General features: G+C 44.7%; 1 protein-coding gene across 1 annotated transcript in view; it reads left to right on the top strand.

Moving 5' to 3' along the window:
* Window positions 1-13487, top strand: part of stam2 (signal transducing adaptor molecule (SH3 domain and ITAM motif) 2) — a 43553-nt gene extending 30066 nt beyond the window's left edge. The window contains 4 exon segments of the mRNA XM_052017361.1: window positions 608-662; window positions 2133-2301; window positions 8006-8160; window positions 10162-13487. Of these exon segments, the coding sequence (XP_051873321.1) occupies window positions 608-662; window positions 2133-2301; window positions 8006-8160; window positions 10162-10381 (599 nt within the window). The 3' untranslated portion in view covers window positions 10382-13487.
* Window positions 13488-13918: the final 431 nt, after the last annotated feature.

Raw genomic sequence — 13918 nt, 5'->3', positions numbered from 1 at the left:
TCTGTACTCCAATGAATACAGTCCAAGAGCCGACAATGGCTCATCGTATGTAAGCCCTTTCATTCCAGGAATCATCTCTTAAATCTTCTCTGTACCCTCTCCAACATCAGTACATCTTTCCTAAGATATGGGTAAAATCCCTTAGTTGGTAAAGGCCCACTAATGGACAGTGCATTGGTGTAAATCACCAGTACAGCTGAAGGATGATATCCCAGCAGTGAGTTTGCAGTGTTGCATCTGTTTGAACAGTCTAGTGATTAACTGTTGCACTGCAGTTTGAAAAGACTACAGCATCTGTCGTCCAAACTAAATAAACAAGTTCCAGCAGGCTGCTTTATATCAGGTGCTGGTAATAACTGTTCCTAATGTGCGGACCAATTGTGAGTGAGAGTGAGTGTTGCTCTTTATTGTTCAGAAAACCATGATATGTCTCTTAGTATACAAGAGTGAACTGGAGCCTGTGGTTCAGGCTCTGGTTTGAGGGCTTTGTCCTTGCTAGCTCTTAACCTTGCAGTTGTGAAGCAAATGTGTTACCTGAAAAAAAAAGTTTTCTTTCAATTTTGGCAAATGACCTGCAGATTTACTTGTCTTGTATCTTCTTTCCCAGATGTCTGCCAACAAATGGGACCAATCATTGATGAAAAGCTTGAAGAAATAGACAGGTAGGGATCCAAGCCAAAATAAAAACTCCTTTTGCCATTCTTCCAGTAATCTCTATTTCTGACATGGGCTTGCCAGAAATAGGCATGCAGGTTCAAATCTGTTTTGTTTTTGGTGTAGCTCATCTCTTGTCCACCTTCCTGTAATGTGTTAAGGTAAATTTATGTTCACTAAATATATTTGTAATATGGATTACCTTTGTCAAGGCAAGATGAGCCACTGGAGTGACTTCTTGGAGTCTTTAGACAAAAAGCCCTTCAGCTTGGAGATTCTCTGGTGTTTTAACGTAGGGTCCATTATGCTCAAGCCTGACTGTCGCATGGGTTATGAGAGACATCACGAGCTGGAAGCGAGGCATTTCCTATGCTGAGCTTAAAATTGGCGTCGTTTGCCTCAATGCCTGCACTGCTGTTTCACTGAGAACCAGCTGTTCATGAATTCTTACTGGATGGGTTCTGCTCTCTATGTGTGTATTCTGATTTGGGTAATTAGCAGCTAAATTATCCTGAGGTTAAATATTTTTCTTTATCCATTCACGCACATACCAGAATGATTCTGGGGGTGAAAGGGTTAACGTATGAGGAACGTTTGATGGCTCTGGGCCTGTACTCGCTGGAGTTCAGAAGAATGAGATGGGATCTCATTGAAACCTACCTAATATTGAAAGGCCTGTATAGAGTGGATGTGGAGAGGATGTTTCCAGTAGTGGGAGAGTCTAGGACCAGAGGATATAGCCTCCGAGTAAAAGGACGTCCCTTTAGAACTGAGATGAGGAGGAATTTCTTTAGTCAGAGGGTGGTGAATCAGTGGAATTCATTGCCACAGACGGCTGTGGAGGCCAAGTCATTGGGTATATTTAAAGCGGAGGTTGATATGTTCTTGATTAGTAAGGGCATCAAAGGTTATGGGGAGAAGGCAGGAGAATGGCGTTAAGAAGTAAAATAAATCAGAAATGATCGAACAGCAGAGCAGACTCGATGGGCTGAATGGCCTAATTTGCTCCTGGTGAATCCTTCATTGCAAACTTTATACCAAACGGATGGTTAAATCGCTGATTCCAACATGCTAGGGCTAACAGAATAAATGAGACTGGGGACAGAAGAGATAGAAACCCAGAGAACTGAGTGAGGCCACTTCGAGAGTTATTTCAACAATATATATTCACTGGTTGGACTATACTAGGACAGAAATTCCAACTGGCTAACATCGTATGTTCTTGTAACATCTGTTTGGAAAATGATATGCAGAGGACTAATTATGGCACGTTCTGTTCACCGGTAAAGTTTGTCAGGGGTGGTTTCAACATGATTTTATTCACTATTGAAATGGGTCGGCCTGTGTGGTGATTTTTGACAAAGGGTATTAAAGCTTAAATTTAATTTTTAAAATCAATAAATAGTATGCAAGATATTTCCTTGTGTGTTCATACACAATGTATGCCTCTCATGTGACCTCATCATTTTCTTATTCAGGAAGCACTCTGAGCTGTCGGAACTGAATTTGAAAGTTTTAGAGGCCCTGGAGTTGTACAACAAATTGATGAATGATGTGCCTATGTACTCTTCCATGTATTCCAAGCCTCAGACCCAGTCGCAAGCTCAGGCTTTCTATGCACAACAGTCAGGCTCTGTTCCAATGCAGGTTGGTTCCACAGTGCGGTGAGAAAACTTGAACAGCTTTACCGTCTAGAAAGAGGAGGAAATATAGCTGTGTAGTAACTGAAACTAGGAATAAGACATGCAAGTTGAGGAAGTTTTAGGGGGAGCATCAATATGTAGTAAGTGACCTTGGGCGATTTTGGGGGGGGTGGGGAGAAACTGCAAACCTGCACTAAAAACAAAATGCTGTGGATACTCAGCAGGTCAGGCAGCATCTGTGGTGAGAAAAAGAGAGCTAATATATCAGGCCTTTTTTTTTAATAGGTATTCATTCAAGGGGTGTGGGCTTCACAGGTTGAGCCAGCATTTAATTGCCCTTCTCTAGTTGCTCTTGAGAAGGTGGTGGTGAGCTGCCTTCATGAACCGTTGTAGTCCTTGAGGCGTGAGTATACCCACACTGCTGTCAGGGTGAGAGTTCCAGGATTTTGACCCAGTGACAGTGAAGGAACGCCGATATGTTTCCAAGTTGGGGTTGTGTGTGGCTTGGCGGGCCACTTCCAGTTGGTGGTGTTCCCATGCTTTTGAAACTGGAAAAGTGAGTCACAAGTGTGTTTTAAGTTGCAGAGAGTGGGAGGCAATATCTGCAGTGGGATGGAGACCCACGTTATCCAGGTGACACAATTGCTTTTAAGTACCAAGTAAAAAGGGAATGAATACCAAGCAATCATTGCTGATCTGTCTGGAGCTGCATAATTGGAGGGAGAGAGGAGAGAAATGTAGAACTGTGAGATGTGAAAAATAAGAAATTGTTAGAGATCTGAAATTATAAGGAATGTTCAAAAAACTCAGGTCAGATAGCATCTATGGAGAAAGAAAACCTGAATTAACTTTACAAGCCAGCTCTTTCACAAACAGGAAAGGCTGGTTCCCTGAAATTGTTGGATTTCAACTACCTTTAGCTGCTTCATCGTAAGCTCAGAAGTCGGGATGTTTGTTCTGTGTAAAAGGTTCAATTCCATTTGCAACTGCTCGGCAAATACAGTAGCTGATCCCTGCTTGAACCTGGTCAATGTTCAAAACAGGGCTCCTAAGTGGGGGAAGTAATATTGCCACTAAATAGTAGGCAATGAATCTCCAGTGAGCGAGGATCTAACCGTTGACCCTTGATATTCAGTGGGATGACCATCACAGAGTCCCTGGACATTAACACCCTGAGGGTCACCATTGACAATTGTCTGGGTTTGAATCAACTGGACCGGACCCAAGAACAGTTCAGAGACTGGGTATCTTGTGGGGAGTGACTCCCCTCCTGACATCCCAAAGCCTTTTCGCTTTGCAGTGATCCTTGTCCTTGTACTGACTCCCTCGTGGATGTCTGCAGCAAATCCAGTCAATAAAACATCCTCAGCTTCCTATTGCTTATTAATTCTGTAACCAAGCCACAAGGGCAGGAATGGCTGCTGGATATTCCAGGGTTTAGATGTTTCAAATGGAACAGGGACGGGGGTAAAAGAGGTGGGGGAGTGGCTTTGCTGATCAGGGACAGTGTCACAGCTGCAGAAAGGGTGGACGTCCTGGAGGGATTGTCTACAGAGTCAGTGTGGGTGGAAGTCAGAAACAGGAAGGGAGCGATCACTCTATTGGGAGTATTCTACAGACCCCCCCCCCCCCCCCCCCCCCCCCCCCAATAGCAGCAGAGATACTGAGGAGCAGATCAGGAGGCAGATTTTGGAGAGATGCAAAAGTAACAGGGTTGTTGTCGTGGGTGATTTCAACTTCCCTAATATTGATTGGCACCTCCTTACTGTAAAGGGGATAGATAGGGCAGAGTTTGTTTGGTGTGTCCAGGAAGGATTCCTGACATAGTGTGTGGACAGGCTGACTAGAGGAGAGGCCATACTAGACCTGGTACAAGACAATGAGCCTGACCAGGTTCATTGCCTCTCAGTGGGAGAGCATTTTGGAGACAGAGACCATGACTCCTTGACCTTTACCAATGCCTTGGAGAGGGATAGGAGTAGACGGTATGGGAAAGAATTTAATTGGGTGAGGCGGAATTATGATGCTATTAGGCAGGAATTTTGGAGCATAAATTGGGAACAGATGTTCTTGGGGAGGTGCTCGATGGAAATGTAGTTGTTTAGGGAATACTTGCATGGGGCTCGGGGGAGGTTTTTCCCATTGAGGCAGGGTAAGGATGGTAGAGTGAAGGAACCATGGTTGACGAGATGTAGAATATCTTGTCTAGAGGAAGAAAGAAGCTTACCTGAGGTTTAGAAAGCATGGATCAGATGGGGCTCTGGAGAGTTACAAGATAGTCAGGAGGGAGCTTAAGAATGGACTTAGGAGAGTTAGAAGGGGGCATGAGAAGTCCTTGGCGAGTAGGATTAAGGAAAACCCCAAGGCATTCCACACATATGTGAAGAATAGGAGGATGACTAGAGTGAGGCTAGGTCTGATCAGGGATAAGAGGAAACATGTGCCTGGAGTCAGAAGAGGTCGGGAAGGTCCTTAATGAATACCTTGCTTTGTCACAGACCTTGATGTTTGTGAGGATGGCGTATGACAGGCTGATACGCTAGGGCATGTTGATGTGAGGAAAGGGGATGTGCTGGAACTTTTGAAAATCATTAGGATAGAGAAGTCACTGGGACCAGACGGGATATATCCAATGTTATTACGGGAAACAAGGGAAGAGATTGCTGTGCCGTTGGCAATGATCTTTGCATCCTCACTGGCCACGGGAGTAGTGCCAGATGATTGGATGGTGGCAAATGTTGTTCCTTTGTTCAAGAAAGGGAGTAGGGATAACCCCGGGAATTACAGGCCAGTGAGTCTTACTTCAGTGGTGGGCAAATTACTGGAGAAGATTCTTAGAGACAGGATTTATGGGCATTTGGAGAAGCACAGGCTGATTAGGGACAGTCAGCGTGGCTTTGTGAGGGGCAGGTCGTGCCTCATGAGCCTGATTGAATTCTTTGAGGATGTGACAAAGCACATTGATGAAGGTAGAGCAGTGGATGTGGTGTACATGGATTTTAGTAAGGCGTTTGATAAGGATCCTCATGGAAGGCTCATTCAAGAAGTCAGGAGGCGTGGGATCCAGGGAAAATGAGCTGTGTGGATTCAGAATTGTCTCGCCCATAGAAGACAGAGGGTGGTGGTAGATGGAGCGTATTCTGCCTGGAGGTCGGTGACTTGTGGTTTTTCGCAGAGATCTGTTCTGGGAACTCTGCTTTTTGTGATTTTTATAAATGACTTGGATGAGGAAATGGAAGGGTGGGTTAGTAAGTTTGCAGCTGATACGAAAGTTGGTGGTGGTGTGGATAGTGTAGAAAGTTGCTGTAGGTTACAACAGGACATTGATAGGATGCAGAGCTGGGCTGAGAAGTGGTAGATGGAGTTCAACTCGGGAAAAGTGTGAAGTGATACTTCTGTGGGCCAGCCAGTTCTGGATCCACATTGAATATCCCCTTGGATCCCATGCCTCCTTACTTTCTCAATAAGCCTTGCATGGGATCCAAGGGGACATTGCAATGTGGATCCAGAACTGACTGGCCCGCAGAAGGCAAAGAGTGGTTGTTGAAGGGTCAGTGACCAGTGGTGTACCTCAGGGATCTGTCCTGGGACCCTTACTCTTTGTGATTTTTATAAACTACCTGGATGAGGAAGTGGAGGGATGGGTTAGTAAGTTTGCAGATGACACAAAGGTAGGGGGTGTTGTGGATAGTTTGGAGGGCTGTCAGAGGTTACAGAGGGACATAGATAGGATGCAGAGTTGGGCTGAGAAGTGGCAGATGCAATTCAACCCAGATAAGTGTGAAGTGGTTCATTTGGTAGGTCAAATATGATGACAGAATATAGTATTAATGGTAGGACTCTTGGCAGTGTGGAGGATCGGAGGGATCTTGGAGTCCGAGTCCATAGGACACTCAAAGCAGCTGCACAGGTCGACTCTGTGGTTAAGAAGGCATATGGTGTATTGTCCTTCATCAATCATGGAATTGAATTTAGGAGCCGAGAGGTATTGTTGCAACTGTATAGGACCCTGCTCAGACTCCACTTGGAGTACTGTGCTCAGTTCCAATCGCCTCACTACAGGAAGGATGTGGAAGCCATAGAGAGGGTGCAGAGGAGATTTACAAGGATGCTGCCTGGAATGTGGAGCATGACTTATGTAAGCAGGTTGAGGGAACTCAGCCTTTTCTCCTTGGAGAGATGGAGAAAGGTCCTGATAGAGGTGTATAAGATGATGAGAGGTTTTGATCGTGTGGATAGCCAGAGGCTTTTTCCCAGGGCTGAAATGGTTGCCACAAGAGGACATAGGTTTAAGGTGCTGGGTAGTAGGTATAGAGGAGATATCAGGGGTAAGTTTTTTACTCAGAGAGTGGTGAGTGTGTGGAGTGGGCTGCCGGCAACGGTGGTGGAGGCGGATACGATAGGGTCTTTTAAGAGACTGTTGAATAGGTACATGGAGCTGAGAAAAATAGAAGGCTATGGGTAAGCCTAGTAATTTCTAGGGTAGGGACACAGCTTTGTGGGCTGAAGGGCCTGAATTGTGCTGTAGGTTTTCTATGTTTCTATGATACACCTTGGAAGATAGAATTTGAAGGTAGAATACAAGGTTAATGGCAGGACTCTTGGCAGTGTGGAGGAACGTGGAGGAACACAGGAATCTTGGGGTCCACATCCATAGATCCCTCAAGGTTGCCGCACAGGTTGATAGGGTTGTTAAGAAGGTGTATGGTGTGTTGGCCTTCATTAGTTAGGGTACTGAGTTCAAGAGCCATGAGGTAATGTTGCAGCTCTATAAAACTCTCGTTAGACCACACTTGGAGTATTGTGTTCAGTCCTGGTCACCTCATTATAGGAAGGATGTGGAAGCTTTAGAGAGGGTGTAGAGGAGATTTACCAGGATGCTGCCTGGATTGGACAGCATGTCTTATGATAGGTTGAGCGAGCTAGGGCTTTTCTCTTTTGAGTGGAGGAGGATGAGAGGGGACTTGATAGAGGTGTACAAGATAAGAGGCATAGATCGAGTGGACAGTCAGAGTCTCTTTCCCAGGGCGACAATGGCTAACGCAAGGGGACATAATTTTAAGGTGATTGGAGGGAGGTATAAGGGGGATGTCAGAGGTAAGTTTTTTTGCACAGAGTGGTGGGTGTGTGGAACGCACTGCCAGCAGAGGTTGTGGGGGCGGATACATTAGGGACATTTAAGAGACTCTTAAATAGACACATGAATGATAGAGAAATGGAGGGCTATGTGGGAGGGAAGGGTTAGATTGATATTAGAGCAGAATAAAATGTCAGCACAACATTGTGGGCCAAAGGGCCTGTACTGTGCTGTAGTGTTCTATGTTCTAAACTGCCATTGTGCCTGCAATATATTTTCCAATTTTTTTTCCCCAGGGTAGGGGAGTCTAAAACTAGAAGTCATGGGTTTAAGGTGAGATGGGAAAGATTTAAAGGGGACCAGAGGGGCAACTAGTTCACACAGAGGGTGGTGGGTATGTGGAACGAGCTGCCAGAGGAGGTGGTAGAGGCGGGTACAATTACAACATTTGGACAGGTTCATGGATCGGAAAGGTTTAGAGGGATATTGGGCCAAGTGCAGGCAAGTGGTACTAGCTTGGTCGGCATGGACAAGTTGGGCTTCAGGGTCTGTTTCCATGCTGCCTGATTGACTGTGAGTCCACTTCTGTCAAACAATGTGGATTTAAAAATCTTGCCTTTGTTCTCCACAGGTGTATCCAGGGCAGTCTCAGAGTGGGACGTACATGGCAGCAGGCATCTCCCAGGTGGCAGCAAGCCAGGGCTACAGTATAGGACCGGATCATATTGGAGCGCTGAGATCTCTGCCCCCAAATGCAAACCAGAGCAATCAGGCACCCTATCTGAGGTACAGTGACTGCAGAGGATTAACTTTCCAGTGCCGTTCTGCTTTGGCTTCCCTAGAAGTGCTCACCCGGGTTCGGCTGTGGTGACACGTGGGGCCAGTAGCAGAGTAAAATTCTGTGGTGGTGTGGCATCACCAGTAGATTGCCATCAGACTCCAAGCATTATGGCTCTGTTGATAGGATTCTCGTGCAAGTTGTGGGTTCCAGTGCTACTGCTGACTCTGGAGCACAAAGTCTAGCCTGAGCTCTCCAGAGCACCACTTGGGGGTGGGTGTGCAGCACCTCTGTGGTGCCCCTCTGTCCTCTGTTTTGGCCTGCCTTGCCACATTGCAACGGCTTCCTGTTCCTGGCAGGACCCCAGGTCTAGTTTCTCACCCATGTCGAAAGGCCAGAAGAACAAGGCAGGAAGTTCGCCTTGTCTTCTGTTTACTTCTGAAGTCAAAGTCAAGTTTATTGTCATGTGCACAAGTACAGGTGCAATGAAAAACTTCCTTGCAGCAGCATCACAGGCACATAGCATCAGAGAAGCAGCATTCACTAGAAAAACATTGTACACAATTTTTACAAGAAAGAACACAATTAGAACAAAATAAAACAGTCCATTTTAGTGCAAAGTGATCATAGTATTGCTATACTGTAGTGATTAGGGTTATACCGGTTGGTTCAAGAACTGAATGGTTGAAGGGAAGTAGCTGTTTCTTGAACCTGGTGGTGCAGGCTGCAAAATGGCCAAGGGCTGGAGCAGGTCTTGATGTGGTTCAGGGTGACACTGATAAGGAACAATGAAAAGGCCATTATAAAAACCATTCCCTTGAAATATTTTTTTTCTTCCTGTTCCTCTCCATGATTTTATCCCCCAAGTCCATCCCATTCACACTGTTAAAATTTGTAGTGAAATTTGTTGAATCGTAATTACAGATTGCAATAAGCAGTTTGTTCAACGTATTAGAATAATTGAATGACTTTCAAACTGGTACATAAGTGATGGGATTAGTGGCCTCCTGTGTTATGATTCTGAGAAATGGGAGTGTTTTTTCGGTAGGAAAAGGAAGAAGAACCTGGGTAATCAGATTGTAATCTGGGTAAACTGTGTCCAATTCTGGTCGCCTCATTATAGGAAAGATGTGGAAGCGTTGGAAAGGGTGCAGAGGAGATTTACCAGGATGCTGCCTGGTTTAGAGAGTATGGATTATGAGGAGAGACTAAGGGACATAGGGCTTTACTCTTTGGAGAGGAGGATGAGGGGAGACATGATAGAGGTGTACAAAATATTAAGAAGAATAGATAGAGTGGACAGCCAGCACCTCTTTCCCAGGGCACCAATGCTCAACACAAGAGGGCATGGCTTTAAAGTAATGGGTGGGAAGTTCAAGGGAGATATCAGAGGGAGGTTTTTTACCCAGAGAGTGGTTGGTGCATGGAATGCACTGCCTGGGGTGGTGGTGGAGGCTGATACGTTGGTCAAGTTCAAGAGATTGTTAGATAAGCACATGGAGGAATTTAAAATAGAGGGATATGTTGGAGGAAGGGGTTAGATAGTCTTAGGTGTGGTTTGAAGGTCGGCACAACATGGTGGGCTGAAGGTCCTGTATTGTGCTGTACTGTTCTATGGTTCTATCTGTCAGTAATTCTCTCACCACCACCTCTGACCTCGCTTATAAAGGGTGCATAATTCCATAATACTAATCATGTGCATGAAACCAATTCCAGCCACTCTACAATGGAGGGTTTCGACCGGAAGCGTTGACAATTCCTCCCACCGATGCTGCTCGACCTGCTGAGTGCCTCCAGCAGACTGTTTGTTGCTCCAGGTTCCAGCATCTTGTTTCCCCAGCTACTCAATGACAGTCTCCACATACAATTGATGGACAAATGATCCAATCATTTCCTTTCCATTCAGGACTTGCAGTACCGCTGCAGGCAGTCTTTTGGTAAATGATTATCTGACTGGTGGAAAAATAGAGTGAATTAGGTGGTAACGTGTTTTTTATGTGTTTAAGCAGCACTGGAGCACCGCCAACATACATGAATCAAGCAGTGAGCCTCCAGGTAACAACTGGACCTGCCACTCCCTACACGGGCCAAGTAGGACTGAGCACCGACATGTCTGCCTATCAGAACACTACCGTCAGTGCATCTCTGGCTGCAGGCTATCCCATGGCCTCCCAAGCTCAGCCTCTCCCTCAGCAACACTCTAACTATTTTCAGCAGCCGCTGCTTTGAAGCTTGCCTCCTGGTGCACATCTTCAGACAAGTGTACTGGTTTCCATGTTATTGTGCTGGATGTTGCCCTGGTGAGGTTTAACGTGATGCTACAAGAAGAACTGCGCCAACGCGTGAGCTTTACATTTGAGATTTCCCTCCTCCACCCCCTCCCCTCCCAGGGCATTTGTAGTGGGCTCTTTTCCTTTTCTCTCCCTGTATTGTGTCCTCTTAATGAAATGGGTGCAAATTTATTTTCTAGTCTTTTGTTCCCCCCCCCCTCTCAGACCTGTGGATCATGAAGTTCATTTGCTCATGGCCACACCACGAACTCACCTGTTCCAGCTGAACATTGTGGGACCAACGTGTACCCACCTGTTAAAATGAGCATCCCCCTTCCCAGCCTGTCAATGCAACTACAAAACATGACTCTCGTGATTTACCCTGGCTAAGTTCTTGTGCGTTCTCGGAACCAGATGGAGATAGTGAGAGGTGTAACATCAACTGGAAGTGACGTGGCTGTTTCCATCCCTGCCTGGGTTATTGGATTGTAGTCTCCACAGTGATGACTCCCAATGTCCCATTCAGTTCTGGACTGTGGGAGATTATGGGTTTTATCCCCGATTGCTTTCCACCTGTTCTCGGTCTTGACCAAGGTTCTGGAATTCATTTGTTGTGTCTGATGTTGCCCTGGTCGCTGCTTTGTCATAATGAACAGTGAGCTGACGGAGGTTTGGGCAGGCGGAAGACGGAGAATAAAACTAACCGTGAAGGTGCAGCCCTCAAGTTACCCAAAAGCAAAATTAAAAAACAAATTCTTTTAACACCCAAAGTATCGTCATAAATCATTTCATCTGGAATGGGGAAAGGATTGAGTAAAGCAGTAGTGATGAAACATCGAGATGATTGTGTTTTGAGCACGTTCTGGCCTGGGTTCGTGGTCCAGTGGACATATCATGGTCTGAATTCATGGTGCATTACTTCATGGGCTAGGCAACACTGCCCTATATCCTCAACAGACTCAAGATAGTTATGTGCATCATGATTCTACCCCTGTGACACCCATAGTATTGAATTAACTGATTTTGTTTTATTGATCTGTGGCTCTCATTGTGCATGGGAAATCCAAATGAGCACAATCTTTTGTTTTCCTGTTTTTTTGATTGAAATTTCATGTTTCTGTCCCTTGTGATTAGTGATTTACAGTTCACTGGACAAATACAGCCCACCCCCTGCATCACCACCAAAATCTGCAGCACATCCTGCTTCCCTGAGCTAAATGCTTTGACCAATCAGGAAAGCCACTTAACAGGGTCACAACTTGTCGTATGTACTTGAAATGGTCCATCCACCCCAGTAAATGTAGTGATCATCCCTTTATTCTTTTAACTGTGTTCCTCCATGGACTTTGTAAGGCATGCCTGAGTCTAAACTGCAAACCTACAGGAGTAAGTTCAGAGGAGGCTTTGTGGAGCTGAGGAGCAAGGAGGGATACTATAATCTTGGCTTTTAGCCAGTGGAGCAGGGAAAGTGCAACACCTGTGGATCTATTTCACCACCTCCTGACTGAAATTGGCTAACGTGACTCTTATTAGGCCAGCTTTTGTACCCTCTTTCCCCTACCCAAAATAATTATGGTTACACAATTACCATTGGGAGTATGAACTGCAGTCTGATGTTCTTGCAGAGGAAAGCCTGGGTTATTGGATGTAGTAGATGAGGGGGAAAAAAATGTCAGATAATGGTGTTTTAAGGTTTTAGTGGCGAGTCCTGTATGCAATCAGTACAAGACAGTGAGAAGCAACCCATGCCCCACTGAAAAAGGTGTCTGAGTTAAGAGGAGCAGATTGTGTCTGAGTCTAGTGGAATCTTACCAATAATATGCAAGACTCCACAAAGTCCTTTGCCAACCTACTCTACCACCACCACCTCCAGAATACTGGATTTCAATTGTGATTTTAAGTGTAGTTCCAAGATCAAATGTTGTGTGACCCTTAGTTGGCAGGCTGTCTGTATAATACACCAGTTCTCCAAAAGATTGGGGGGTGGTTCTTTGAAATGTTTGTCTTTTCAAAAGAAAATTGATAATCATTGCTCTTGAGTGCTTTCTGCAATTGCAGTTGTTTTTTTTTGTCAATGTTGGAAGTTGCTGCTGTATCCTAGTGCCACCACAGATGGTCTGTGTACGTTCATTGTATTGTGCACTGACTGGGCAAGGATAGCTCTTGCACTCTTAGGAGATTCCCCAGTGCTTGTGTGGCCAATCAAGGCACAAAGACCCCCTTTTAAATGATCTTCACACTTTCCCTTTCTGTCAATGTCCCCCATCATAAAATTTTAAACTATTTCTTCTGATTATGAACAATTTCATACCCCACTAATGGGTGCCCCTCCTAATCCCAGCACATATCCTTCTGTCCCTTTCTGGCTCGCGTACATAAAACTAGCTTTCCCTTAAATCCACCTGTGCTAGTAGCCTCAACGGTAATGAGTTATACATTCTGCTGCTTTAGATTTATGTGAACATGTATTTATGGCCTCAAATTTGGTATCTCCCAATATTTAAATTAAGTCATTGGACCTTTGGATGTTCTCTTGAACTTTGAATTCAGTAGACTAGGCTGGAAAAATATCACAATCTGAGGATTGTTGTAAAAATGTCACTGTCAAACTTTTACTTCCCCTGCCGTTTTAAATCCGCTTATTTATATTAAGCAGCTACTTGTATTTAACATCAGCACAATAAGATGGAAACCAACCAATCTCCCCCATGCCCAATTAATTCTATTATAATGTATGTTGAAGATTTGTTTATAGTTGTATTTTACTTTATTCCTTCCTTCCTTCCTTCCCCATAAAGAGAAAAATCCTGCTGATTTGGGCTGTTTTCTCACTCTTTGACAGTTGCTTTTGTGTGCGTGATGCTCGATCGTTTTAATTGGGAGTGTGGGATTACTTTGTTTTCACACCCGTACAAGAACCTTTAGTTTAATTCCTTCACTGAGTGCTGTAATATCATAATGCAAGATGTCAGCAAGAATGACGCACACTATTGGCTTGTACTGACATTTACTAGGCTTCAGTTGCCTTCCAGTTCTTTCAAATAATAAAGGAATTAATTTTTATTTAAAATAAAACCAATGAGTGTGTACTTTTTTGCATGTTTCCTGGCAGTTTTAGATGAGATTAATGAAGAAACATCTTGGTGGATGTAGATGTTTGGCAGGACCAAATGTGTAAATTATCCAGCAAATTGTGAGGAAGATGCAAAATCACAAAACAGGATCAGTAGGCCCCCCGATCCTGTCCTGCCATTCAGTATGATTGTGGCTGATTTATGTTGGCCTCAACTCTTCTATTGCCAGTTCCTTCAAATCTTTATCTTGCTCCACCTTAAAATATATCTAATGATCTGACCACCACCCTTGGGAGCAGAGAATTTGAGAATCACTACCCTCTTGAGAGAATTTTCTACACAAAAGTGACCAACACCTTGTAACCATGTTCACGACTCTCCCAGTGAAAATATTTCTAAATGGTAGTGTAGCGGTTAGCGTG

This window comes from Pristis pectinata, chromosome 1 (assembly GCF_009764475.1).
Source record: "Pristis pectinata isolate sPriPec2 chromosome 1, sPriPec2.1.pri, whole genome shotgun sequence".
Lineage (NCBI taxonomy): Eukaryota > Metazoa > Chordata > Chondrichthyes > Rhinopristiformes > Pristidae > Pristis > Pristis pectinata.
The sequence above is the reverse complement of the archived record's forward strand: the minus strand, read 5'-3'. Positions and strand labels throughout refer to the sequence as shown.